The 25,609-nt window shown below is 60.3% G+C and overlaps 4 protein-coding genes across 4 annotated transcripts; 3 read left to right on the top strand and 1 right to left on the bottom strand.

Moving 5' to 3' along the window:
- Positions 1–7,964: 7,964 nt before the first annotated feature.
- Positions 7,965–8,720, top strand: VTJ83DRAFT_5992 (uncharacterized protein; the record flags this gene model as incomplete). Its single annotated transcript, XM_071012653.1, has 1 exon — positions 7,965–8,720. The coding sequence occupies one exon, from the start codon at positions 7,965–7,967 to the stop codon at positions 8,718–8,720; it is 756 nt and encodes a 251-aa protein (XP_070865367.1).
- A 3,728-nt stretch (positions 8,721–12,448) lies between these two features.
- Positions 12,449–16,545, top strand: VTJ83DRAFT_5991 (uncharacterized protein; the record flags this gene model as incomplete). The annotated part of the gene is made up of 3 exons (XM_071012652.1): positions 12,449–15,349; positions 15,448–15,539; positions 15,597–16,545. 3 exons carry the CDS (start codon positions 12,449–12,451, stop codon positions 16,543–16,545), a joined length of 3,942 nt encoding a protein of 1,313 aa, XP_070865366.1.
- A 2,581-nt stretch (positions 16,546–19,126) lies between these two features.
- Positions 19,127–21,273, top strand: VTJ83DRAFT_5990 (uncharacterized protein; the record flags this gene model as incomplete). Its single annotated transcript, XM_071012651.1, has 2 exons — positions 19,127–19,784; positions 19,847–21,273. 2 exons carry the CDS (start codon positions 19,127–19,129, stop codon positions 21,271–21,273), a joined length of 2,085 nt encoding a protein of 694 aa, XP_070865365.1.
- Positions 21,274–21,685: 412 nt separating this feature from the next.
- Positions 21,686–25,162, bottom strand: VTJ83DRAFT_5989 (uncharacterized protein; the record flags this gene model as incomplete). Its single annotated transcript, XM_071012649.1, has 2 exons — positions 21,686–24,215; positions 24,393–25,162. 2 exons carry the CDS (start codon positions 25,160–25,162, stop codon positions 21,686–21,688), a joined length of 3,300 nt encoding a protein of 1,099 aa, XP_070865364.1.
- Positions 25,163–25,609: the final 447 nt, after the last annotated feature.

Genomic DNA, 25,609 nt, shown 5'->3' with positions numbered 1-25,609 from the left:
CGTAGGGTTTCCAACCGTTGAGAATCACAAAGTATGGATGAACAGCCGAGGGCTTTCCTCCGGAATGTCACGAGAGTGCGTGCTAGGAATGCACGGAGACAAACATCACAGATATCACTCCGGAATCAAAAGTTCTTTTGCGACTTTCCGACCCTGAAGTGGCTCTCTCGAGCGTACCCAATCTTCATCGAAGCAGCCGGCACAAGCCCTGGTTTGCAGCAAGTCCTACAGCGGAACATGACATCTAGGTATTCGTCCATTCGATCAGCAGCTCGCACGATTTGTGTACGTGCCGCAGACTCTGATGTTGACCTGCTCGTTGGACACTGGACTGATAACCCATTATGCCGTTCAACAAGGTGGATCTCTGCTCATCATCCTGGGCGGAGGGGCATAATACCGAGCTCAGCATGCTTGAAATCGGTCTCTTGTATCGATCCGGGTTTCTCGAGACTCTTGGCCATTCGCCACTCCACACCGTCCAGTTTCATTTTTTTTTTTCCCCTGGATAATAGTCGTTGTAACAGAATCGCTCCACGTACCCCCGGATCATATGACGACGTTCAAGGGCACAAGTGAAGAAGGCCTTGCGAGTTTTGGTCTTGTGAGTGCAATGGGGACATCATACACACTCGGTAGAAGGTGTTATCAATTTCTGGAGTTCCTTTGGCTAGTCCTTTCCAGTCATCGATCGTCAAGCCCCCTCGGCGTTCTCCGAGAAAGCAGACAAGGCTCGCCATCTTCGTTTCCACAACCGCCTTCTTCCCGTGGGTTACGAGGTAACTACCCCCTTCGCAGTCCAGAAAAAAAAACAAGTATTGCAGGATCAATGATATGAGCTGTAGCCGAGTTTCGGGGTGGGAGGCGCTGTCCTGGGCTGGATGGATGGCGTGGTGACATTCCCCCGAGCGGCACCCTACGCTCGGTGGAGGCGGGTGGGATGGGAATGGGACCCTGGGCAAATCACAGGCGCTACGCTTCGGAGAAGACCGTGGAGTAGCGTGTTTTCAGGGTTCTGCTGTCTACATACTATACTATACTTGTACCTACCAGGCTACCCAGCCTTGTCCCCTCGTGGCGCGCACGGAGGAGGATAATTGTCCGCACGTGGGGGGGAGGGGGGCCGTTGGGTGAAGGAGAAGAGCCGGCTTGGTGCCCGCCGCTAGGCCTGTGAGGGCCAATTTCCCCTTCTTGGCGTCGAAACGGCGACAGGGGGCTCGGTGCCGAAGTCGCCGAACGTTCGGCGAGCAGCCAGGGCACGAGTTGGCTGACTGGGCGCCTTCCCTGCCTCTTGGATGGTTTCTGTGGCGGTTAGGCGGAGGAAAGGTTTCGTGTCAGCACAAAAATGGGATAGCCTCGCGACTGGGTCTTGTTTTCAGCCTGGGGCATCGGGGGGTGCCTGGGCCAAACGACACGCTGCGTTCTAGTTACTTGGTTCCTGCGGTTTCAGCGTGGCTGTCGGGGCCGTCGGCGATGATGATGAACGGGCACATTCATGGCGAACTAGCTAACCGAATACGGTTGGGGCATCAAACACGCATGGTGGTGAGTACCGACGCCTCACATGCCGATCGCCGCCGCGGATCCTGCGTCTCTGTGTCGATACTACGCTGTTGCGGAGAATTTCATGTCATCCTGTTTCTCATCGGAGACAGGATCATCGAGACGGGGGAAGGGGGATGGGCGTGCGAGCCGGGCCGGGCCGTGGGTTTCTGCAAAGAACAATGAGTATTGATGTTGAGTGTACGCAGTATGTCGTCGGTTTGATCATCAGACGTGCTGTCGTCTGCAGCCCCCTCGGGTGCCTTGTAAACGAGCAAGCAGGTGGCATCGGTGGCCGTGGCATGGTTTGATTCCGGGGATAGAGAGAGGAGTTCTCGCGGGCTTGGTTCCTGCGGAGTTCAGTCTCATCCCCGGTCCGTTTGCATTGCGACTTGATTTATGAAGCAGCCTCGGTGAGTGAGCACCTGACAGGTCAGGGATGAGGCAATCAAAGGTTTACGATTGGCAGCGTACGCTATACCAGAGCCGTCCGCACCTAGCGGTGCCGAGATCACCCAGGCGCTTGCATTGACCACCCGCTCCAGGCTACGGCCAGCTATGCCCCAGTCCGGGTTTTGGCCAGACGCCTAGAGCTAACCTGTCCAGGCCAAACGCCATCGAATGTGGGAAGCTCCTGAAACCGAACCAAGACGCCACCAAGACAGGGCAGTCGCCTGTTTGGGATGGCCCAGGCCAGCAGCACCAGCAGCACGTCGGTGCTGCATCCGGCTTTGTTCTCGAAACTTGATCGGCCAGGGTCCATGCTTGCATCCATGTGTCGCTGTTGGCGCTGTACAATACATAGTTAGTGTGCATTAACTAGTTGCTTGGTTCATTTCTTCCAAGTCGTCGTCGTTGATCAAATTTGTGCTCAAGACTGAAGAGAGAAGCCGTATGAATGCTATGAGTCCCGTCCCAGGATGTGGGATTTGAGGTGCTAGCTTCGGGTGAGGTTCCAGGTGGTGGACGAAACGCTCAGGAGGCTACACGACAGTGTTGAGTGTACACACGCCTTGTCGGATGGAAGGAAAGAAAGGAAGAGAAAAAAAAGACGTTAAGAGAGCGGCAAGACGCCTCAATGCGGGCGCTTAAAGCTGCCGCGTTCCCCGGATTCTCAGCCGCGTTGAGACGGGCCGTTCCTCTCCCTTTCGTGGAGGGCAAACAACCGAACTTTGGGGCGGCTCAGGCAGGTACAGATACTTCCCGCAGTAGTGTAGTTACTACGTATACATGTGGCGCCGTGTAAGATAGGTAGTTTGCTACCTACGCAGTAGGTAACTACCCGACATACGCTCGGAGGGCAGCCTTGGTTGCATGCATCGATAACGACAAATCGTAACGGACGCGCACTGCTTCTGCTACTACACAGTATAGTACGTACCGTGCTTGTAGTGTACAAGCACACGTACGTACGTACCTATACGTAGGTACTTGTACACGCAGGGGAAAGCAGCAAACACAAATCAACATCAACATCAACAACAACCACACACTGTTGCATCCCTCCCGCTGCAGCAAGATCCGTGCCAAGGACCAGGGCTCTGGCGACATGGACCAGGAACCGAGAACAACCCTTCCCCTCCCCCCCCCCTTTGGCCGCTCGGAATGCCCTCCGTGCTCTGCGCACGGCTGCAAAGGGTGGATCCCTGCCTAGAAGCTGTCAGGATGGGCGGGTTGCCGCATGGCGGCTCTGCGCTGCAGCACGCTCGTGGCGCTGACGTGCAGATGGACCACGCACGGCCAGCGGCAAACGGACAGAGGGAGGGGGCCGGACGCCCTGACAAGCCGATGATCCCGCCTCGCCATCACGGCATCGCTTCACGGCATAAACGACAAGACGCCCTTCTCCACCTCATCCGCACATCACCCATGGCCCGCAACGTTGGTCGCGCCGGATCCGTTCAGACCCCGCTACAACCACGACGCGTCGTCGAGCCGTTGTCGTGGGGGTCCTCGGCTTTGCAACATGCTCCTTGGCTTGCTGCCGACCGCGCCAAAAGGGACCAACGCTCCAAGAATAGCAGCAGCAAACGCTGCCGTGGGCAACCATTCTAGCGGCGGACAGCTCGCAACAGGACCCAAAATCATACTGTGAGCCGCCCTTAAGACGCTCAATATGGACAGGCAACGTTTTCAAGCTCCTGCGGCTCCGGCGCCTACGTGCGGGCATCTCCAATGTACGCGTCATCCGCCGATGGTTTCTCTGCTACAATTCGGAACAAGGACCGCCGGGGTGGAAACGGGGGGTCTTAGCCGCGGGAGAACTAGCCAGAGAGCTCTTGGATGATTGACAGCGAGCGCGCACCTCATGATGCCGATCGCATCGCCCATTTGGGATATTATCCGGACCCCGGTACGGAGTAGTTATCGCCTTCAGACCATCAAGGTTCCCTCAACCCAGACCGTGTTCTTTTCTGGGCGGTACCGTGAAGCTATACGCGGTAGTACACAACACAACACTACCACGTCCCTTGCCGGAACAGGCACCGGAACGTCCAGGCGTCTCGGCATTCTGGCGATCGCCAGTTGCATCTACTAGTATTCCGTTGTCATCCTGCGCTCGGCCCCGTTTTGTGCTCTTTCGATCGCAGCCCTGGCGTTTCGAGCGGGGCCCGTGCCCAAGCTCCCCCCCGGCTTGCCACCAAGTCACTGCGCTTCCCTATCCGGCAACTCCAGCGTCTGTTGTGGCTCTTGTGCGACCTTGCAAGGTGCACGTTACCTACTACTGCGTACATACCCTAATTTTGCTGCTTCAAGTGAACAGCCCTCGCAAGCGACTCAGGGCGTTAACCATGGTGTCAATCGCTAAGAACGTCTCGCGTATCAGCCTCACCGCAAAGGGAGGCGACAGGCGACAGCCGCCCTGTGGTTTCCAGCGCCGCATGGAAAGGCTCGCGCGGGCCTCTTCTTAGCCCTTGGCGCTCAGCAACATGAGGTTCGGTTCCGGGCGAAGCTGACAAACAGCGATGACGACCCTCCTCCCCCTCCCCCTCCCCCTCCCCCCAAGCGGCAGAAAACCGCATGCCCTCTCTGCCGCTCGTTCGATCATCCAACCTCGAGACCCTTCACGTCGGCGGGCTCGGCGCAATGGCATGACTTTCCACCCAGGGGCCGCGACGTTGGGGTCGGAGTGGTGTGGGTTCAAGCAAGCGTACCCACCCATCTGCAAAGCATGCACAATCTGGAATTGGAATTGGCCTTGACCCCCTCTCCACTTACAAAACAACGCAGTCATCGGTCGTTCCTCCGGAACCTATATCACCCAAGAGCTATTATCACGACCGTGCCTGAGAACCATGGATGACCGAGCCCTAGCAACCCTCGTCCATCTCAGCCAAGAGCAAGTGAGCGCGAAGCACGAGAGGGCTGTCCATGCTATCGGCTGGCAACCCTTCAGGCGCTTTCGCTCGAGGTGGTAAACGTACGGCCATGGGAAATCTCCTGCTTGATGAGGCACGACGGTCCTTCTCGGGCTGCATGCCGGCCGGCACGCTACGGCGTCCCTGTCGGCAGCCGAGTCTCGAGGGTTTTCTGCGTCTGTCAGTGCGCACCAGGGGGGGTGAAGGGGGGGGGGGGGGAGGGGTGCGCCCTTGTTGCGTCCTTTGACATCGCGCATCGCTCACCAATCAAAATTCTGGCGCTCTCTGTTAACCATCCCCTGACATCACTAACAGCAGCACCTGGCCTTGTCTTTTGTTCTCCGGAGCGGTTTGGCGGGGCTTGTCGCAACCCGCGGCTAACCAACTTGCTGTTCGATGCAAACTCAAATCGCCGCGGGAGCGCAAAGGATCAAAAAAGGCGTCCTCGTGTCCCTGGCCTGGCCAGGCCACAGTGCCTTAAGCCTGAGGATGCTCGTGATCCTCGGCGAACTTAACGCACGGATTTCTCCCTAGTTACCTAGCGAGCAAAGTCAACCATCTCACACCACACCTCGGGCACCACACGCCCCCTCCACACCCCTCCCCCCCCCCAAATCGGCTCTCCGCTTGCCTGATCCTTGCTTCCCGAGCTCCAGCGTTTCCCCCTTCCGTCTGGCGCTGGGCCGGGGCCGTTACAATGCAAGGTTCCCGTGGATAAGGCGAGAGAAAGACACACACACACAGATTTACCTCGCAGCATGCACATGTTGTTCAACCGAACCGATGAGTGCATCGGCTGCAACGACGCAGGTGGGGAGGAAGGGGGAGGAGAAAGGAGGGGCGTGCGTGAACAAGATTCGACAGGGACGCATCCGCCCCGGACCCTGAGCGTCGCAAGCCGCACAGAGCAATCCGTTTCGGAGCACCTTGCCAGTTGACGTGAGCTCGTTGCTGCTTGCTGCCAACCCCATCCCGCAAGCTCGGAAGAGATGCATCGGCAACCAAGACACATCGGCAGCGTGCAGGATGGCTGTGCAACCGCGGCGTGCCTTCAGAACGCAGATTGGACTCCTCTAGGGATCCCATGTCCTCGGGGTTCCCCTTCAGGAATCTCAAGGGGTAAAACTCCCACATTGGCATCCATCCTCGAGCTGCAAAGATGGATTTCTGTGCGCCCCACCGTTGATCCGTCAGAAAGCTCCAGGGGGGGTCCAGGTCAAAGGCAGCATGGGCTCGAACCGATGATTCAGTTGACCCACGGCGTGTCGTCGGGGCCACCCCGGGAAGATGAACGTTGAGCAGCAGTGTACGCAGTACATGCTTCACACTGTCCGGCACAGCCCAGTCGTTGACCCGGGTGTTTCCTTTATTTTTTTTTATTTTTTTTTTTGCTTCCCTGCACGCCTTCGCCCAGCCCAGGTTACGGATGTGGTGGTATAAGTGCGATGTTAAAGCCTCTCTCCGGATTCCCCCCCCCCACCCCACCCTCCCGTTCCTTGATTCCCCTTGCTGCCTTTCTACTACTAGGTTCTTCTTTGTCAGATCCCATTACCCATGGGTTTTTTTGTTACCTACCAACACGCCGTCCGTCTTCCCAAACGCGCCGGATGCATATGGCCCTGTCTTCCAGCGCCTAAATGACGACAACGCCCTCGACCGCCCAGAACCCTTGGACTCTGACGGCGCCGGCGCCTTTGTCGTCCAGGGCCCACCTATAACGTCCGCAAGTAACTCGGCCATTTTCTGGTCGGATGACACGCTCCTTCAGACCATCTGACAGGCCCTGATATTGTGTCGACGCGGGTAGCGTCTTGTCGTCTGGTTCCCGGTCCGACAGCGCCACGCCCGCCAAAAACAAGAAGAGATCTGATATACCTCTCCTACCTGTCGGCATCTTTCCCCCTCCCTTCCCACGCATTGGACATTGCTACGCCTTTCCTTGATCCACGCCTTGCCTTGCTTTTTGCTTCCTCCTCAACCTCTTGCCCCTCAAAAGGTGGACCCATAGTAGATTTGCATCCGGTCTGATATACCCCTCCCCGGGCCGTCACGCCCCGCCGGCTTCCGGTGTTTCTATAAAATCGGCGTGGCGCGTTGGATCCTTCCCCCCCCCCCCCCCCCCCCCCTGGCTCTCGGCAACCGCCACACCTCCCCGTCAAAGGTCAGCTCAACATCTAGTGTACTCTAACCACCTACCCCCCTTGCCATTCCGCCGTTGCATCCCCCCCCGGAGGGTCCCGCCGCACCTTGACCTGGGGTGCCCCACTACCTGGCCCTACGTTATCACCCTCTTGTTTGTGTGTTTTATATTTAGGTCGTAAGTCGTCCCCCTTCAGGCTCACCTTCGCCGGGTACATAACGCTGAGTCTTTCCTCCTTCAAGAGCACGGCGTCTTCGCCTCTTGTCCTTGCAGCTCTCAACTCGGCCTTGTTCGTCCGTCTTTGCTCCCCCTCCTGGACGTGAAGACCACCCCATCGCGTGGCTCTTGATTCGTTCCTGTCTCTCCTTCCTCCTCACCACACAAACCACCACCGGTCCTTGCCATACGGACCCTTCCATCACCCTCCGCCATGTGCGACTTCACCAAAAACTACCACATCTACACGTCTTGCGTCGACCCAGGCGCCCACTTCTTCCGCATCTCGGTCGACGGCAGCCGTCAGCGCGCCTGCTCCAAGAGCCCCCACGAGCGCTTCATCATGCTGCCCGGCCAGTGCCCTCTGTGCCATGGCGGCTGAAGGAGGACGCGAGGACGGCAAGGGGAAAAGCAAGAGCCGAGCCGAGCTGCTCGGTGATTCCAAGTCCTTCCGGCCCGCTGTTGTTGGTGGGGTTTGTTGTGGCTCGGGCGGGAAACGAGGGAGAAGAGGCTCGCGGGATCGGCCGTGATGGCTCATCCCTGCACCCCTTCCCTTCTTCACGGGCATCATGACGAAAAGAAGAGCACCGGCGAGCAGTAAGACGACGGCTTGAGCGACCAGAAGAACAGCAGCGTGTGTGGCTGGAGATGCGGGCGGGCCGGAGCTTGGTCTGTGCAAAGCATTACAAGCCGCGCGGGGTAGCAGGATGCGAGCGACAGGAGTCTTTGGAACGGGCGAATCTGGACTGGCTGGACTAGACTGGAATCTTGGGGACGTGGAAGTGGACAGGATGAAAGGAAACGAAAGGGGGGGCATCGGGACCCGACTCGAGCAACCCAACCACCACCATACCACCACCACCATACCACCACCACCACCACCACCACCACTACCACCACACGGAACCACAACTACCAACGCACGGATGTGCAGGGACGGTCATCAAACGACGAGACATGCACTCAGCACCACGGAACCGGAAACGAGCAGCAGGCTTCAGAACCGCTCATGTGTCATTTCTTGGCCCCATGCGGCCAAAGAGCGAGGCACAGTCCACCGTCTGGAACCTCGTCTCCTCTCCTCTCTTCCGACAACAGCATTGCCACATCGGGCGGAACTACAAAAACAAAGAATCCTCTTCCTTTCCATCCCTTCCAAAGGAATGGAAGGATATCCCGCGGCACGACATGACACGCCCGGGGAACACTCCTCTCTCTCTCTCTCTATCTCTCTCTCTATCTCTCTTCATGAGCAACCTGCAGTAGATGGCAGGCAGGGCAACATTTGCCCTTTACGAAACGATCATTGGCTAGGTGTTTGGGGAGTTCAAACAAAGTTCCGGGGGTTTGGGGGTTTTCTGGAGTTTCCTGGTGTTTTTTCTTTTCCTTTTTTTTTCTTTTGTGTGGTTTGGTTTCAACCGAAGAGAATAACCGTTTGTTTTTTTAATCATAGCCTCGATTGATTCATTCGTTCAGAAACGCATGAAGAATGAATGTATGCTTGGTTGGATCGTGGATTGCTTTTTCAGCATTTGTCACAAACACGTTTCTCCCTTCTTTTGTTGCTGGGTTGATCATCCGCTTTGTGTCTACCAAACACAACCACGTTTTGGCCTTTCCTGTCACAACCATGCTCACCATGCTCAGCACATTGAAGCGGAGGCGTTTGGCCGTGTCCAATTGTGTCCCTCTCCGGAAGTCAGCGGGCGGAAGAAGGGGGGCTTGGGGGCTTACAGGGACTGGCAGGGTGGCGTACCCAACGTCTGGGATGGAGTTTCGTGTACATAACCCGCCAACTGCCGAGAGCATCCATCACGTAAGTCTCGGCCTCACAACCGCAACCCCAATGGATGGACCCGCCTTCAGCCACGAGAGAAGGCCAGCACAGAATGCCGAGCGAAACGGCGAGAGACTTGGATATCGTTGACGTACAGCAGGCTGTGTCACCCACCGGGCGGAGCTTCCATGGTAAGCAGGCTGTCATAGAGAACTGCCCACTTCGGATGCTTGTCGTTCCACTCGGCTTTCTATCCGACCATCCATCCATCCGTTCACCTCGTGTGCCCGCCGTCCCAAGAATCGAGAGGATGCGTGAGAGGAAGCTGACAAGCGGCAAGGGGCAGAGCGGAGAGGGGAGGGGCAAGAGGGGAGGTGTGGTAGGAAAAGGATGGCCAGCTTGTCTCGTTGGATGTGGCAAACACGCAATGTCCGGAACGGAAAAAGAAAAATTAAGAAAAACACCAACAAGGACAACAACAACGACAAGAAGGGTCACGAGAGCGACGATGCGACAACACCTCCCGGCAGCCAGCTTTCAGAGGCCACCATCGCCGCCACCACCACGTCAGCCAGGCATAAGAGATATGCAGGTCTCTCCCGATGTAGCTAGCGAGCCATGTTAGATTCGGCGCCGAGAGACCGAAGACCGCAGCCTAGAGGGGACGGTGGAGGTCTTGTTGCATCTCTTAAGGGGGACGCCCCCTCGTGAGCTTCGATCCGCTTCCATGTCGTACCTATATCGGGCTGACAAGGGAGGGGAGCCTCGAGAGCGCTCTTCCCAACACGAGAGTGGGAGAGGTGAAGGGGAGGGGAGATGGGCTTGCCGACTTGGCCTTCCTGCCTCCCCGGTAGCCGGCAGGCAGGTCACGTAGGGGGGGTGAGTTTGTACGGGGAGGGCAGCAGGCATGGTGAGCGAGCAGGGCCAAGGTCGGGTCAACAGCTAGAGCGCAGAGGGACATCCACGGGCATGCATCGGGGACGCATGCCTCGGAGGGAGCAGGAGCTGTTGGCTCCGAGCTAGGCGATCATGGTTCCACCAGCGTGATCTATTGAGCTGTTTGTGATAGCTCGGGTGTGCCCAGCAGGCCTAGAACCCTTGGATCCATGTCCACGCGAGCTGTTGCCTTTGGCGGCGGCAGCAGCAGCAGCTATGGTTATCGAGGCTGTCCCCTCTCGAGCTTGGGCCCGCCGGTGGAGGCCTGGTCGAGCGGCCTCCACGGAGGTGTAACAACACCTTGTAGTAAGCGGCTAGAATGTAGCATGAGCATGCATGAGGAGGAGGAGGAGAGGAGGGGAGGGGGGGGGGGTGAAGGCGGAGAGGGGGAGAGGAGGAGGAGGGGAGGAGGGGGACAGAGGGACAGGAGACAACGGAAGGACGATCCAGTCCGCTTCGTCTCCGGGCTGGGCGGCGGGAGTGATCCGACGAGGTGGTTTGAAGGCCGCGGGGAAGAACGGAAGAGGGGAGTGAACGATCCGGCCCCCATCCGTCCCCCGATGACACAATGATGAGTTGGCAGCGCGATTCTCCAACGCCACCGTTTTGGCCTCCTCCTTACTTCCCCGACGGGGTGCTAGGGCCCAAAACGGCAGGCTGGATCGTCTGAGCGAAGGCCGAGGGCATAGGCCAGGTGGAAGCATAACGGAGCACGACTATAGGCCCTGGATCGCCGATAGTCCACCTTCTCCTCTTCAGCTCCTGCGGCTTGTGGTTGTCGGCTTCCTCTTACCCCTCCTTAGGGTGCCCCGTCTCCGTGCTGACAGATTCTGAACCCTGCTGGCGTGGAGGATGGTGCGGCTGGGTCTCCAGATCCGCGTTCTTGGACCAACCTGGATGGTCAAGCCCCCCTCGTGGCTACCACACCAGGGACTGCAGACACATGGAAACGAGTGATTTCCCGGTCCGATCGAGGCCGGAGGTTTTGTTATTCGTCGATTCCACGACCTGTGCAGGGGGTTGCATGAACAAGAGACGCACATCATCGGAACACGGCCGTACGGGGCGTGTGGCTCTCTTCTTGCGAGGGGCCGCGAGCGACCTAACCCAGGCGTGCCGTCCCCGCGGTGGCGCGAACCCATGGGCGGGGGGGATTCCTCCCGGGTTCCAACACAGGAGCGTTCATCCTCGGTGAAGGGACGAACTGACGGTTCTCCATGGTGGAGGTTGAGGGGGATCCGGCATGGTTCCCATGCTCGGTCGGGAAAGCGTGGAGATCCTCGCGCCAGCGACGCAACGGTGCACGATGCGCGCCCAGCCATCACGGCCTTTGCAGCATGCATGGTCCCCCGGCGACCTGTAAGCAGGTTAGAGGGTAAGCTACAATCCGGGAGGTCGGGGGTGTCGTGCATCCAGGACCCCGCGGATGCGTCTCCTCTTAGGAGCGATCCGTCGTCTCCTGCCGGCCCGGAAGGTGAAGGCAAAGGCTCCCCCGCCGAACTGATTGCCGGCATCAGGTTCCCCCACCAGGACAGCATGGTCCAACAAGCAGCGTAGGCTGCATGGCGAAACCAAAGCATTGACGCTCGGCGCTTGAGAGACGCTGCCGATCGTTGAGACGAGGACCCCTGGCTGGATCGGGAAAGGCGCCGTCGAGACGCCAACGGGACCACGCGCATCCGGGCCGGGCCCTCGGGCGGTCTTGGCCATGCGTCGCACGTGTGGGGCGGGGGGGGGGGGCATGTCAGGGCTGACAATTTGTGTTCATAGGGTCGGGCGGCGCTGAGCTCGGCATGACACGTCTAGACGCCGCACGGTGCTCTTGCGAGCAGGCAGCCTCTCGAGGCTGGGCCACAGATTGCGAGCGCTGGAGATGATCCGGGAGGGTCTGAGGGGTGGCTCGGTTGTTCCACCCAAGCCGAGCGAGACATCGGCGCCGTTTGCGCCAGACGGAGATGTGGAGCCTCCCGGACCCGAGCCCCTCGTGGCAGAGCGCCGGCGGACGGAGGCGGAACAACCGGGGATGTTCCCTCCTGCATTGAACGGACCCCATGCATGATGGGGATTCCGCTTGAGATGGAGTGACAGGTCATGACCCTGTCAACCACGTCTGTTTCTTCGTTTTCGTTTTGTTTTTGCTTGGATTGTTTGGATTGTTGAATCCTTGCGGACGACACAAGTTCCCAGGTCGACGTCAGGGTTAGGGTTACATGCTGGGCCTGTACCTACGGTAGGTACTTGTACGATCCGTCATCTGCAATATTACCAGAGTACCTATGGTCGGTAATTAATGTAAGGTACCTGAGCTTACTCCGTGGACTGTCAGCATCAACCAAGAGTGGATGCCTTCGCCATCTCTTCCCCCCCTTTGGATGCCATCGGGTGCTCGATCTGCCCCTGGCCGTCCCACGTCGCCCATTTGTTATCCCGAGAACCCAAACGGCCAGCGGGCTCAGAGCCCCCCGTGGAGGCGGAGCCATGCCCAGCCTTGGTAACACGTCCATCCCGGACGCGGACCGTTGCCCAGCCCTGGGTCGCTACATCGCAGCTGGGTGCCTGGTTGTCGAGAGGGGTGATTCGGGACTCCCAGACGATGTTTGGGCCAGGATAGAAGGGGGCCAATGGTATGACCTGGAACCCGGATGTCGCCCATGGCATCTTCCAGAGCCCTCTCCTTCTCAAGCACTCGACGCCATCGGCGAACCTCCCCCTGCGGAGCCGTTGTCTCGTGTCTTGAATCATCGCTTCTTCGGCGTGCCTGGCTCCCTCTCGTTCGCTGGCGGTCTTCTGCGATGTGGATGGGTACGCCTGAGCGTCGCTTTGGCCTCTGACCGGCCGGACAGGCTCGTCGTCCGTGTCTACATCCTCCCGGATGATGTGGACAACGCCATCGTCCCGCGGTCCGACGCGAACCTCAAGAAGGCGAGGGCCGCCCTCCTCGCCCGGCTGGACTTCTCTCCCGATGTGTGGGCCGGCCTGACAACCCGGGATCGCCGTGACGCGCCCCGGCTCTTGGATGATTCCGAGGATTCGGCCAGGGCCCGGGGGGCCCGCCCGTCCCTGCTGGAAATGTTCAACAGCATCCCGTCGCCCGCTCCCATCACCAGCGACATCGACGACTACGACGCCCAGGAGGCCGCAGACAACCTGCTGAACAGCCGCGTTGCAGGCCTTGACACGGCCCTCTATCTCCACCAGCGCCGCTCTGCTGCCTTGATGGTGCACTGGGAGTCGCAGAAGCGCCTGATGCTGGATCCCCGCCTGTCCAAGGTTGCCGATCCCCGGGGACAGCCTTGGTACTACGATGCCATCGCCGGCACCTGCCTCCGAGAACCGCGCTTTTACGACGGCCCTTGCGGCGGCATCCTCGCCGAGGACATGGGCTCCGGAAAGACCCTGATCTGCTTGTCTCTCATCCTTGCCACCCGCCACATTCCCGCCTCCGCTCCGGATCACCTGCGGGACGGCAGCGGCGTCGTCGTCCGCCCCCGCGTCGGTAGCCTTGCAGATATGGCTGCCGCCTACATCACCCGGAACTCGGTTCCGTGGAGGAACGTCTTTGGCGACCTCGCACCGTACGGCGTTGAGTATCCCCGCTGCGTCGCCGCCATCCGTCGGAATCCCGCCTCGTACACCATCCCGATCCCGCCGCGCCCGCGGAGCACCCGCCGGCTGGGCCCCTCGCCGACCCCGCGGACGGTCTACCTTAGCCATGCCTCGTTGGTTGTCGTGCCCTCGAACCTCGTCCAGCAGTGGAAGCACGAAATCGCCAAGCATACGTCGGGTCTTGCGGTTCTTAGCATCGACAAAGACCTTACCGTTCCGCCCCTAGAAAGGCTCCTCGAGCACGACGTGGTCCTCTTCTCGTTCTCCGCCTTTGAGAAGCTGGCCGGGTCCGGTCGCCCGCACCGCCTCCGGCCTCGCGAAGCAGGGCCCCTGTGGGACAGCCCCCTGGACAAGATTCGCTTCAAGCGCTGCATCGTTGACGAGGGGCACAAGCTGGGCAGCTCCATGAGCGGTCTGGCCCGTCTTCCCCAGGTCCTCAGCTGCATCCACGCCGCGGCGAAGTGGATCGTTACCGGAACGCCCTCCAAGGGCCTCTTCGGCGTGGAAATCGACAGCGAAGCGAGAGACGGCTCGGCTGCCCAGCAGACCGCTGCATCTCCCCACGCGATAGAACTAGACGACCTCAAGCGCGTCGGCTCCCTTGTGTCGTCCTCCTACCTGCGCATACGGCCCTGGGACTGCACAGGGTCCGGGCCTAGAGACTCGGGCGCGAGCTGGCACAGCTATGTTGAGCGGCCCTGGACCACGGCTCCACGCCCACGGCCGGATGGGGGTGCGGATGCGCCGAAGGAGCCCTCGGGAGCCGTCGAGCGTCGTCTTTGGACCACCCTGCGCTCCGTCATCATCCGCCATCGGCTCTCTGACGTCAGCAATCTCCTACCCGTCGTCGATCGGAGGGTGGTGTATCTGGACGGATCCTTCCAGGACCGCCTTGCCCTAAATCTCTTCTCCATGATGATCATCTTCAACGCCGTCCAGTCGCAACGGACCGACCAGGACTACTTCTTCCATCCCAGGCAGAGGTCGGCCCTCTCCCAGCTCGTGTCCAACCTGCGCCAGGCCAGCTTCTTTGGGGGCGCCTTCTTCTCGCCAAACGAGATTCGCAAGGCCGTCAAGACGGCCGAGGAGTTTCTGGAGGAGGGCAAGATTCCCATCAGCACCGAGGACGAGGCGCTGCTGCGGGATGCCATCGCCCTCGGCCGGCTGGCCGAGACAAACGCTCTCAAACGGTGCGTCAACGTCTTCCACGAGATCCCGCTCTACGTGGAGGACTTTCCATGGCACGCTGGCCGCGAATGGTCTCTCGACTTTGCGGAGGGCGATCCCGTCTGCACCGACTCGCGCCTCATCTCGGCGCTCCAGAAGCTCCTGCGTCCTCTGGTCGACGCGCCAACGTCGCTCCAGCTCCTGTTTCAGAGCGGCCGGTTCCAAGCCTGCGGCCTAGAAGAGCGCGCCAAGGGCATTCGGGATAACAAGGCGGCGGTCGCCGCAGCCACGGCCCGTCTGGCCGAGTCGCAATCGAAGACGCTCGCCGGGAATACGGGCTTCGGGGAAGACAGCAACAGCGCCAAGCACCGCTCTTCGGTCCTGTCCGGGAAACAGGAGGATACCAGGCCCTCCGCGGAGAGCCTAGGGCGGCTTCCAGAGACAGACATCGCGGCGCCCCTCGCGCAGGCGAAGCTGGTCTCGACGGCGTCGGCCAAGCTGTCGTACCTCATCGACCAGATCATGCAGCATCAGGAGGAGGAGCAGATTATTGTGTTTTACGATAACGATAACGTGGCCTACTACCTGGCTGGGGTTCTCGAGATTGTACGTCTTGCTCTCTCTCTCTTTTTTCTTTTCTTTTGTTTTTTTTTTTTTTTTAAAAAAAAAGAACAAACCAACTGACACGCACGCACACCCAACAGCTTCAGGTTGAACACCTCATTTACGCCAAGGGTCTCTCCTTGGAGCGAAGGAACCAGTACGTCGTGACGTTCAACACGAATCCCAAATTCCGGTAAGCGTACCCCTACCGCCTCCTTCGCCTCCGCTCGTGCTCACCCCTCGTCATCAGCGTCCTCCTGATGGACATCACCCTCGCCGCATTTGGCATCGACATACAGTCCGCCTCGCGCATCTACTTCATCCACCCCGTGCTCAACCCGCAGGTGGAGGCACAGGCCATCGGCCGGGCGCGCCGCATCAGCAGTAACACCAAGGACAGCCGGCCCGTGACGGTCGAAACGCTGGTCCTGCGGGGCAGCGTCGACGAGGTGGTGGTTCGCCGCCGCCGCGAGATCACGCAAGCCGAGGCCCGAAAGTGCCGGGGCCTTTTGGACGACAAGCCGATCAACAACTGGATCCGGAACGTGCGGAACCTGCCGCTGCCGGGGCTGAAGCTGCTGTCCGCCTCGGCAGAGGACGCGGTGGGGACGGAGCAGCCGCCGCCGACCGGCAGCGGCGGAGGGGGCCCGCCGTCAGCGCCGGCATCCGCGGGGCGGACCGCGGACGACGTCCCCCCGAGCCCGGCGCAAACGGCGCCCCTGGCCCGCCCGCAGTTCCTCTTCGGCCGCGGCTTCGGCCGTCGCCCGGTCCACCCCGACGAGGACCTGGCGGTCGTGGATCATCGGTCCCTCCCGGCGGAGAAGAAGCCAAACGCGAAGGAGAGCGGCGCCCGCGGTGCCGCCGTCGCGGAGATCACGGATCGATCAAGGAGGAAGCGATCGCCGGGGGATCCGGAGCTCGTGCCGGCATCCGCCTCAGCAACGCCGGCGTCAGCGTCCGCCTCCTTCGGGGTCGGGTCCGGGGCTGGGTTATGGTTAGGGTCATGGTCAGGGCAGGCCACCGCCACACCTTCTTCTTCTTCTTCTCGGATCCCCTCCCCGCCAGACGCCACCGGTGCGCCACCGCCCGTTCCGCTCGGCAGCGGTGCGGGTACTGAGATCGAAGCGGGCCCGGCGAGGAAGAAGCCTAGGGTGCGGTTTGCGGAGCTGGGAGGCGGGGAGGACGCGTCGGGGCCCTAGGGAGGCGGGCGGAGGTGCTCATCCGCATCCGCACATCCCACACAGCATCGAGTAATCCATGCTCCATGTAATAATTCGGGTATACGGATCGGACGGCGTCATGGGATGGCGGGTACGGTAAGCTTTGTTGTACAAACAAGCGACCGGTCAGAAGAAGTTGGTTTCTCCCTCGCATCTAGTCTCGTGGACGATGGCGCCCCTGGAAGAAGCCGGCTGATGAGCCTGCCGTGCTCATGCGCCTCACGCAACACGCATCGTGAACGAAATAAGGACCCGAGGTCCAGCTGTCTTATGGATGGATGGATGGATGGATGGAGGAACGGACTGGTAGCGGTCTGATGTTGAAAAGGCCGTGAAACAAGCGCGGGCGGAGAGTGGGTACGTCAGGGGGAACTGGAGGCAAAACGACAAAAGAGATGGGATGACTCAAGGTATGAGGCTGAAGCTGGTGGTGTTTCGTCTCTCGGGTGAGGGTGGCGTGAAACGGTGTGGCCGAGCGTTGCCCGTTTCATCTTGTCCACTGGGGGTAGGGGATTCCATCTACAAGAGCGCCAGCCAGGCGCAGCAGGCGCAGAGAGAGAGAGATGCCGACAAGAAAGCCTGTCCTTGTCTGAGTGCTTCGACTCCGTCCACTCGTGTGCTCTGCGACGTACTAGTACACAGCATGTATTACGTAGTCCGCATCGCTACGTGCCGAGGCATTGGATACATGGCCCGCGTAAAGAGGGTCGAAGATTCTTTGTGCGCGACGCGGGTTGGAGGGGACGAGGTTGGCTGCTGATGGATGTCGTCTAGGTTCTTGGGCGCCGGGACAACCAGGAAACATCATGGGGCATCCTGTATTACTGTGTACAGCTTTGTTGGTTCCCTTCAAAAGGCATACTACGTAGCTCGCAGGGACCAGGAGCGCCAAGGGGCTTGGATCAGCACCCAAGAGGAACTCTCTGAACGGTTCTTTTTTTTTTTTTTTCTTTTCCTTTTTTTGGAGGACCAACCACCAAACGGGCAAGATAGCACGCGACATAAGCTACGTCATGTGCTAAGCCCCATGTAAGTCGTACATGTCCTGGTTGATGAGAAGAAACGCCCCTCCTTCCCTTGGGTTGGGTTGGGTTGGGTTGGGTTTCAATGGAGCTCTTCCAACCCCGTCTTTGGCAACCGAACTCCGCGTGTCTGTTCCATGGCTGTCGGGTTTCGCTTCGTTGCCTCTCTAGGTTTGCTCGTGATAGTGGAGTGATGGATGTCCACGGGGCGAGGTCAGGCCGGTTGACGGTTGACGGGGCCGAGGATTGCGGGGTGGTGGGACCGGCCAGTGGCGGCTCTGTGCTGAAGCATTGTACGTAGGTACGTATACTACTAGTACATACTGTGTATGGACCTGTAGGCGAAAAGCCCGACGATGAAAAAAAAAAAAAAAAAGTTCAGAGCCCGTTCCGTGCCCCTGAGGGCCAAAGAACTGCCACACGTGGGTGATATGCCCGGCTGCGATTGGCTGCCTGCGAGATCTGCGTTTGGCGGACGGGATCGTTGGTGGGCGGGGCATGCAAGCTTAGCGCGAACCGGGATCCCTTGTGGAGGCGGGGGAGGGGAGCCTCTTTTTGCTGAGAGGTCCGTCCGTTTGGAAGACAGACTAACTACTGTGTATGTACTACTACGCAGTACATACATGTGAAGGCCAAGCATGGATCAAACTGGCAAGCCTTGGCTGCTGTGAATGCCCAGAAACGCCGAGGGTCTTGGTTGTAACCGTCAAGACAAACAAGCTTTTCTTGTCATGCTTGTCCGAGCGTCCGTCTCCTTGGCATGCAGCTGCCAAGAGCATGGCACGGCCACCTTCGTCAACCGTCAACGACATGTCTCGTACGCGGTTGTGTCCATGGACCGAGGAGAGGCGGCAACACGTTGTCCAAGAAGAGCAAGTATGGCACCGTGCAGGAGCGTGCGCTGTCCAGCCCACCTGTTTTCGTAGTGAATACTACGTAAAACGTACGGTCCAGACGATAGCGGAATGCGCAACGACGCGTCGACCGATAGAACGGGCGCTACTCCGAACTGGGGAGAGTTTGCCGCTCGGCCACCGGAAACAACCGCAGGGCCGGGCAAAGATGAGGACTCGCAACACCTGGCTCCCAGAGCCCCAGGGCCTCAGGGCTTCCTGCTTGTGTGCTCCACAACATCTCTCTCGATCAGTGGATCTCGGGATCCTTCCCCATTGACTTTTGGGTGGATCACCTGTCAGAGCTTGTACCCTTCCTTTCCTCTCCATCAGGTGGTCCCTTCCCATCCAGACGCGGCCCTTCCTTTCCTTTCCTTCCCGTCCGGGCGGTTGCAAAGAAATAAAGGTCGGCGCCTCCGGCTTGTTTCCTTTCCTTCTTTTCTTCGACTCTCTGTGCTTCCCAAGAGTTGTCACCCTTCCCACCTGGGCGTCTTCTTCTTCTTCTTCTTCTTCTTCCTCCTCCTCCTCCTTCTCCCCCTCAAGAGGTGACAGGAAAGAAGACTCGCCCCTCGTTTCCGCGTCTTCCGGTTCCCTCTGTCCTCTTCCTCCCTCGGGTCGTTTCTCCTCCTCAGAACCCCAACCGCCATGGCGGACCGTCTTCAACACCATGCGCATCGCGACCCCACCGTGGGCGTGATCCCCGTGCCTCACGGCCCCGAGACGGGCGCCGAGCACGACCACTACCCCCGCGGCTCGCCCGAGCACGAGCGCGCCGTCCTGGGCTACCTCACCCACCCGGACGACTGCTACGACGACAACGGCACCTACTGGGCCGACCTGCCCTTCGCCAAGCGCATCGCCTTCGTCAACCGCGTCCAAAACGACGAGGCCAAGCGCGAGCTCAAGGAGATCGGCACCATGATGAAGGCCGATCCCCTGAGCCCCCTCTCGTGGTACTTCCGCAACGCCGTCCTGCCCGGTGCCGGCCTCGGCCTCGAGGGCTACGTCCTGTTCAGCATTGGCAACCTCGAGCCGCTGTTCCGCGCCGCCTGGCCTCAGTGCTGGGGCAAGAACGCCACCGAGTGCAGAGCCGATTGGATCGCCGCCGTCACCTACCTCGAGGTGATCGGCATCATGGTCGGCCAGATGGTGGTCGGCGTGATTGGCGACTGGGTGGGCCGCCGCTGGGGCCTCATCCAGGATGCGGCCATCATGTTTGTCGGCCTTCTCATGATCACGGCCAGCTGGGGTCTCACCCTTGAGGGTTGGGTCATTTGCTACGCTTGGTCGCTCTTCTTCTATGGTGCGTTTGTTTGCTCTTGCTTCCCCCTTCCCTGTGCCGCTTCCCTTGCTAACTTGGACCAGGCTTCGGCGTGGGCGGCGAATACCCCATCACGGCCACCTCGTCCATGGAAAACGCCGTCGGTGCCGGCAAGCTCTCGACCCGCGACGACCGCCTGCACCGCGGCCGCAAGGTCACCATGGCCTTCTTGATGCAGGGCTGGGGCCAGCTCGTCAACCAGGCCATGCTCATCATCCTGCTGCTCGTCTTCCACCACGGCGATGGCAACCCGCCCTACGGCGTCACGACGGTCCAGTGGATCTGGCGCGTCTCGTTCGCCATCCCCGCCGTCGGCACCCTCTGGCTCGTCTACTACCGCGCCTACAAGATGCCCCACGCCAGCCGCCAGCTCGCCGAGGCCAAGAAGAAGAGCAACGTGACGGGCTACGACGTCGACTCGCTGCGCCTTGCCTGCACCCACTTCGGCGGCCGCCTCCTGGCCACCGCCGGCACCTGGTTCTGCAATGACGTCTTCTTTTACGGCAACAAGCTCTTCCAGGCCCAGTTCATCGCCGTCATCAGCAACAACCCCAACTCGGTCATGACGGGCTGGATCTGGAACCTGTACAACGTTATTGTCTCGCTCGTCGGCTACTACCTCGCCTCCATCCTCATCGACCACAAGCTCTACGGCCGCAAGATGATGCAGCAGGTCGGCTTCCTCATGTGCTTCATCATGTTCATCATCCCCGCCTTCAACTACGACTACTACACCTCCCCGGCCGGCATCAAGTCCTTCCAGGCCATGTACTTCCTGTCGAGCTTCTTCAACCAGTTCGGCCCCAACAGCGTCACCTTCCTCATCGCCGGCGAGGTCTTCCCCACCCCGATCCGCGCCTCGGCCCACGGCTTCAGCGCCTGCATCGGCAAGGCCGGCGCTCTCCTCGCCTCGGTCCTCTACAACTACATCGACACACAGACCAAGTTCTACGTCGTCCCCTGGTTCGGCCTCGCCGGCATGCTGCTCACCTGGCTCTTCCTCCCGGACACCACCGGCCTCGACCTCAAGGAGCAGGAGCGCCGCTGGGCTTACATCCGCTCCGGCCGCGGCGACGAGTACCACGGCATCGCCATCCACCCGACCCACCTCTCCCTCTGGGAGCGCCTCCGTGGCGTGGGCAAGAACTACGACCCGGCCGCCGACTACAAGCAAAAGGTCGAGGATATGCGCGAGGAGTGGACCGGCAAGGAGCGCCTGCGCCGTGAGCGCGAGGCCGGCGGCGAGCCTGCCGGTCTGGAGGACCTGGATGCCGAGGAATGGAACAATGAGGTGCACGAGTACTTTAAGAAGACGACCGATCATGGCCTGTGGGCGAACGAGAAGAGCCAAACCATTTCCTCTGGCTCTGGGTCGGCGTCGGGGTCCGGGTCGAACGAGGCCCTTCCGTCGAGCTCGGCCTCGGTGCCCAAGTGGGATGAGAAGAGCGGCTCGAATGGCACCTCGCAATGAGCCGAGTCTTGATGATGCGTTATGTTGTTTTGTTTTGTTGTTTCGTATTGGTTCTTTTTTCATGATCGAGCGTCATCATGAGCAAAAAGCATGGGCACGGTGGGCGGGATTGGGGATACCACAATGATGATTGAGATGAAAAAAAAGGTGCCACGGGTAAAAGGTGCATAGTATATCATTTATTGGCATGGCGAAATAGCTGTTATGATCCGAATATATCACTCGAGTGTTGACGTTTCCGAGAGAGCCCTTTAAGTTTGTGTGCTCGACTGTTTGCGTGCAAGGCATGTTCGGGTGGGTAATCTCGGTGCCTTACTTTGCCGTGTCCAGAGGAGATGAGCCGTTGGGTGATCATGAAGTAATCAGACAGTAAAATTGTTGTCCCGGGTTTCCTCTCCTTACAGCTCCAACACTACTCTAGCGTGCCACGCAAGGGGTTGATCGATCGTGGGTACCGGGTATCTTTCTCATCGGAGAGCTCACGGCCGTCACGGCCACACAGCAAGCCCCAAGGGGCCGTCATGAGCTTTTGCGTCTCTTTGAGCTCGCTGGAAACGTCATGGCAAGCTAGGCAACACGACCAGCCAAGCCAATCGCCGCGCCACGTACCCAACGGTTCAATGTTTCCAAGTATCTTCACCAGCGCACCACCCCGCCCTTCCCACCCTTCCCGTTCCACAGCTCGCCTCGGCTCCCCTCGCCCCCTCGCCCCCCTCGCCCCCTCGTCGCCTGCGGCCTCGCGACCAACCCTGACAAGCCCGCCCTTCCTCCTCTCCCCCACCCACCGGTCGATCCAGCCCTTCATCCTCTTCCGGCTCGCCTCGCTGCCGACATTCACCGTCGGCACGACGCGCTCGATGCGCAGCGCCATGAGGAAGAGGGCCAGCTCGCGGAAGCTCGAGTGCTCGCTGTAGGGGACCGAGAAGCAGAGCACGTCGCCGGCGGGGTTTCCGGCGGGTTTCTTGCCGTTGCCGCCGCCGTTGCCGCCGCCACCACCACCGCGTTGCGGGACGAGATCGCGCCGTGTAAACCTGGGTCGCCAGAGCGGGCCGTGGAGGAGCTGCGTCGTTGGCAGCGCCGACGGGGCGAGGTTGGCGCCTATGCTGCTGCTGCTGCTGCTTCCGCCGCTGCCTCCGCTCCCATTCCCGTTCCCGCCACCGCCGCTCCCCAAACCCAAGCCCGCCGCCGCTGCCGCCCCGGCCCCAGCAGGCCGGTAGTTCCACCCAGACGGCTTGAACCCCACCACCTTGCCAAACCACCCCTTCGCCTTGTACCCGGCGAGATACTCGGCCAGCGTGTCGGGCCCGATCTCCATGAGGCTTTGCATGTGGACCTGCGCCTCGGCCGGGTCGGACGTCAGCAGGGCGGTCAGCTCCGGGTCGTCGAGCTGGCGGCACATGCGCAGCTTGGCGGGCGCGGCGTAGATGCGCGTGCCGAGCGCCTTGGCGACGGCCAGGCAGAGGCGTTCCTTGCCGATGCTGTAGGTGCCGCAGACGACGAGGAGGCGGTTGGGGTTGTGAGGGCGGCCGTTGAGGGCGGCGAACGCGTTGGGTTTGTTGTTGTGATCGGCGGCGGCGGCGGCGGCGGGAGCAGGTGGGTGGGGAGGAGGAGCAGGAGAAGGGGGCTGCTGTTTGGTGGAAGAGGCCGAGGCCGAGGCGGAGAGAAAGAACTTGCTCACGTCCCTGTTCGTCTGAGGCCCGCCGCCGCGCGGTCGGCGGAGCAAGGCTTTCCATTCCGTGTCGTCGCCCGCGAGGAGGCCGTCGTTGAGGAGCTTGCACAGCTCGGCGCAGGCGTTGACCACGTCGCTTTGCGGGGGAAACGAGTAGCGCGGGTTGAGATAGGTGGTGTCGAGGTAGCAGACGTCGATCTTTTGCTGCCGAGCGCGGCCCGTGACGGCGTCGAGGAGCTCCGGGCGAAGCTTGGGATGCTCAACGTGGGCCGGACACGCGCGGAAGTCGCCGCAGTGCAGGATCCGCTGCAGCCGTCCGTTCAGGGTCTTCTCGAACAGAAACAAAGAGCTGCCAGGACAGTGGTTGGCGGGGATCATGGTGACGGTGGCGTCGGTGCCGGGGATGGGAACGGTCTTTTCGAACTCGAGCTCGACGACGTACTTGTCGGCCGTCTTGAGCTGCGACTTGACCAGCGCGGCGGTGACCTTGCTGCAGTAGATGGGGCCGTGTGTCCAGCTGGCGCTCAAGCCCACGTAATGATCGCTGTGGAAATGGCTGAGGAAGTACGCCTTGCAGCCCTCGACGGCGCCGTACCGGAACGCGTCCACGCAGATGGAGAAGCCCGGCATGATCTTGTAGAATGGACAGGTCCTCTTGTATGCCGGCAGGCCCTTGGATGCCGCTTCGGCCGCCGCCGCCGTGGCCCAGGCCGTGTCTTCGGCGTGTCCCGACATGAGCCGGGCAAAGGCTGACGGTCCCTCTGCCGCCGTGTCGCCGAGGCGGATCGGGTTCGCCTGTCCGGGCCTGGGAATCGCCGCTCGAGCCGACCGCTTTGCTGCTGCTGCTGCTGCTGCTTCTGCGGCGGCAGAGGCCTCACGCTCCTCAGTGCTGTCGGGAGGCTTCGGCAGGAGGGGTGTCGGGTTGCCGTCCAGACAGGCATTGACGTGTGCTGTGGCCCGGTCCGGCGTTGTCCCGGCGAAGCTGCCGCCGCAGATGGGACAGCACTCAACCATGCCTTCGTCGTCGTCGATGTTGTCGTCATCCGCCCCAAGACCCTCGCGCTCACATCCTGCCGCGTTATCATCGTCGTCCTCGCCATTTCCTTCCAGCTCCATTCTGACTTGCTCTTCCATCTCGCGCATGATGCGAAGCTCATCGGCCGTAAAGTCATCGCTGTCGCCGTTGCTGTGGAACACGTTCCCCACATCGCCACAAGCGTTGTCGCCATCGTTGCGGTCGCGGTTGTTATCCCCGAGCAGCGGTAGCGTCCTCCTGGAAGTGGTCGTCCCATTGGTAAGCCCGGCCGATCTCTCCTTGGTGCTCGCATTCTCATCACCGACCCCGCCATCCACCCCACCACCGCCACCACCACCACCACCACCACCACCCCCAATATCATCATCATCAACATCATAATGAAGCACGGAATGCGGCAATCTCACCCTTGACATCGCCGCTATTCCCGGCTGGTGGTTGTTTTTCTTATTCGCGTCCTTGCCCTCGGTCGTGTCGCCTTCGCAATCGTCATCCGAACCCGAGTCCGAGTTTGCGTCTGAGTCCGAGTCCGAGTCGTCCAAGAACGGGTTCCCCGCCCTCCTCTTGGCTGCGGCAGGCGCCGTCGGCGTGCTCGAATCGGAGGCTTCCTTCCCGCCATCGCCATCGTCGGCCCCGTTTTCCACGACAGCAGGGTCCAGCCGCCGTCTCTTGACCGACCCGCCGCGTTCGTTGAAACGCATCTCGTCGTCGTCGTCGTCGTCGTCATCATCCCCAGGCTCGTCGGTTTTGGCAACGCCGGGCAAAGGGCGTGACACTACGGCACGCGAGCTCTCTTCCTCCTCTTGTCTCGTCTCCTCGCCGTTCACATCTTGTTGCAATGTTCCGTCTGCAGCCTCGGCGGTCCCCTCTCCATTTTGTTCCCCGTCGGCATCCACATCAGGATCCGCATCCGCGGCAGGCCCGTCAATAAACAACCCCTCCTCCGGTCGCGGGGCCTTTTGAAAGAAGTTGAGGATGCTCTGGTTCGGCTTGGCCTTTGTCCTTCCCGCGCTGCCGGCAGCGACCGAGAAGGGGGTTCGGGTTGGGGTGACAGGCTTCGGCTTGGGCTTCGGATTGTTCGACGACGACGAGGAAGAGGAGAGCGTCGTTGTCAAGCGGGTCTGGGAGAATCTGGGCTTCTGTTTCGTCGTCGTCGTCGGTCTTTGTTTGGCAATCGGGGCCATGGTTAATACTCCCACATGGAAATGGAAAGGAGATGAGGGTGTCTATGTCTCTACACGGTTGAGGACGGAGTGGCGGTGCTCAAGGTCAATGTCGAGCGGCCCAAGGATTGGGGGGAGGCAATCGAGCATCAAAAAAGGTGCAAAAAAGTTGGATCCGCCGGAACTTCAGCGGAGACGCGATTTGGCGGGGCGTGGAGCGCCACTGATCCCCGCGTGATCACGTGAAGCAATTAACTGGTTCCCAGCTGCCCAACATTCAGGCATGCTCTGCTTATGCTTTTGTGATCAAATCCGACAGAGAGAACACTCAATAAAGCCTCAAGGCCGTCGTTGCACAAAAACACATTCAAGTTCTTGGAATATAGGCCGTCCCTGGATCAGAAGCTTGAAGAAAATGTGCCATGAATGCGAGCCTCATTTCGGACCCGACGGCAGTCCAGGCTGTAT

Source organism: Remersonia thermophila, chromosome 5, assembly GCF_042764415.1.
Source record: "Remersonia thermophila strain ATCC 22073 chromosome 5, whole genome shotgun sequence".
Classification (NCBI taxonomy): domain Eukaryota; kingdom Fungi; phylum Ascomycota; class Sordariomycetes; order Sordariales; family Chaetomiaceae; genus Remersonia; species Remersonia thermophila.
Note: the sequence above shows the minus strand (reverse complement) of the source record. Positions and strands in the feature narration are given on the sequence as shown.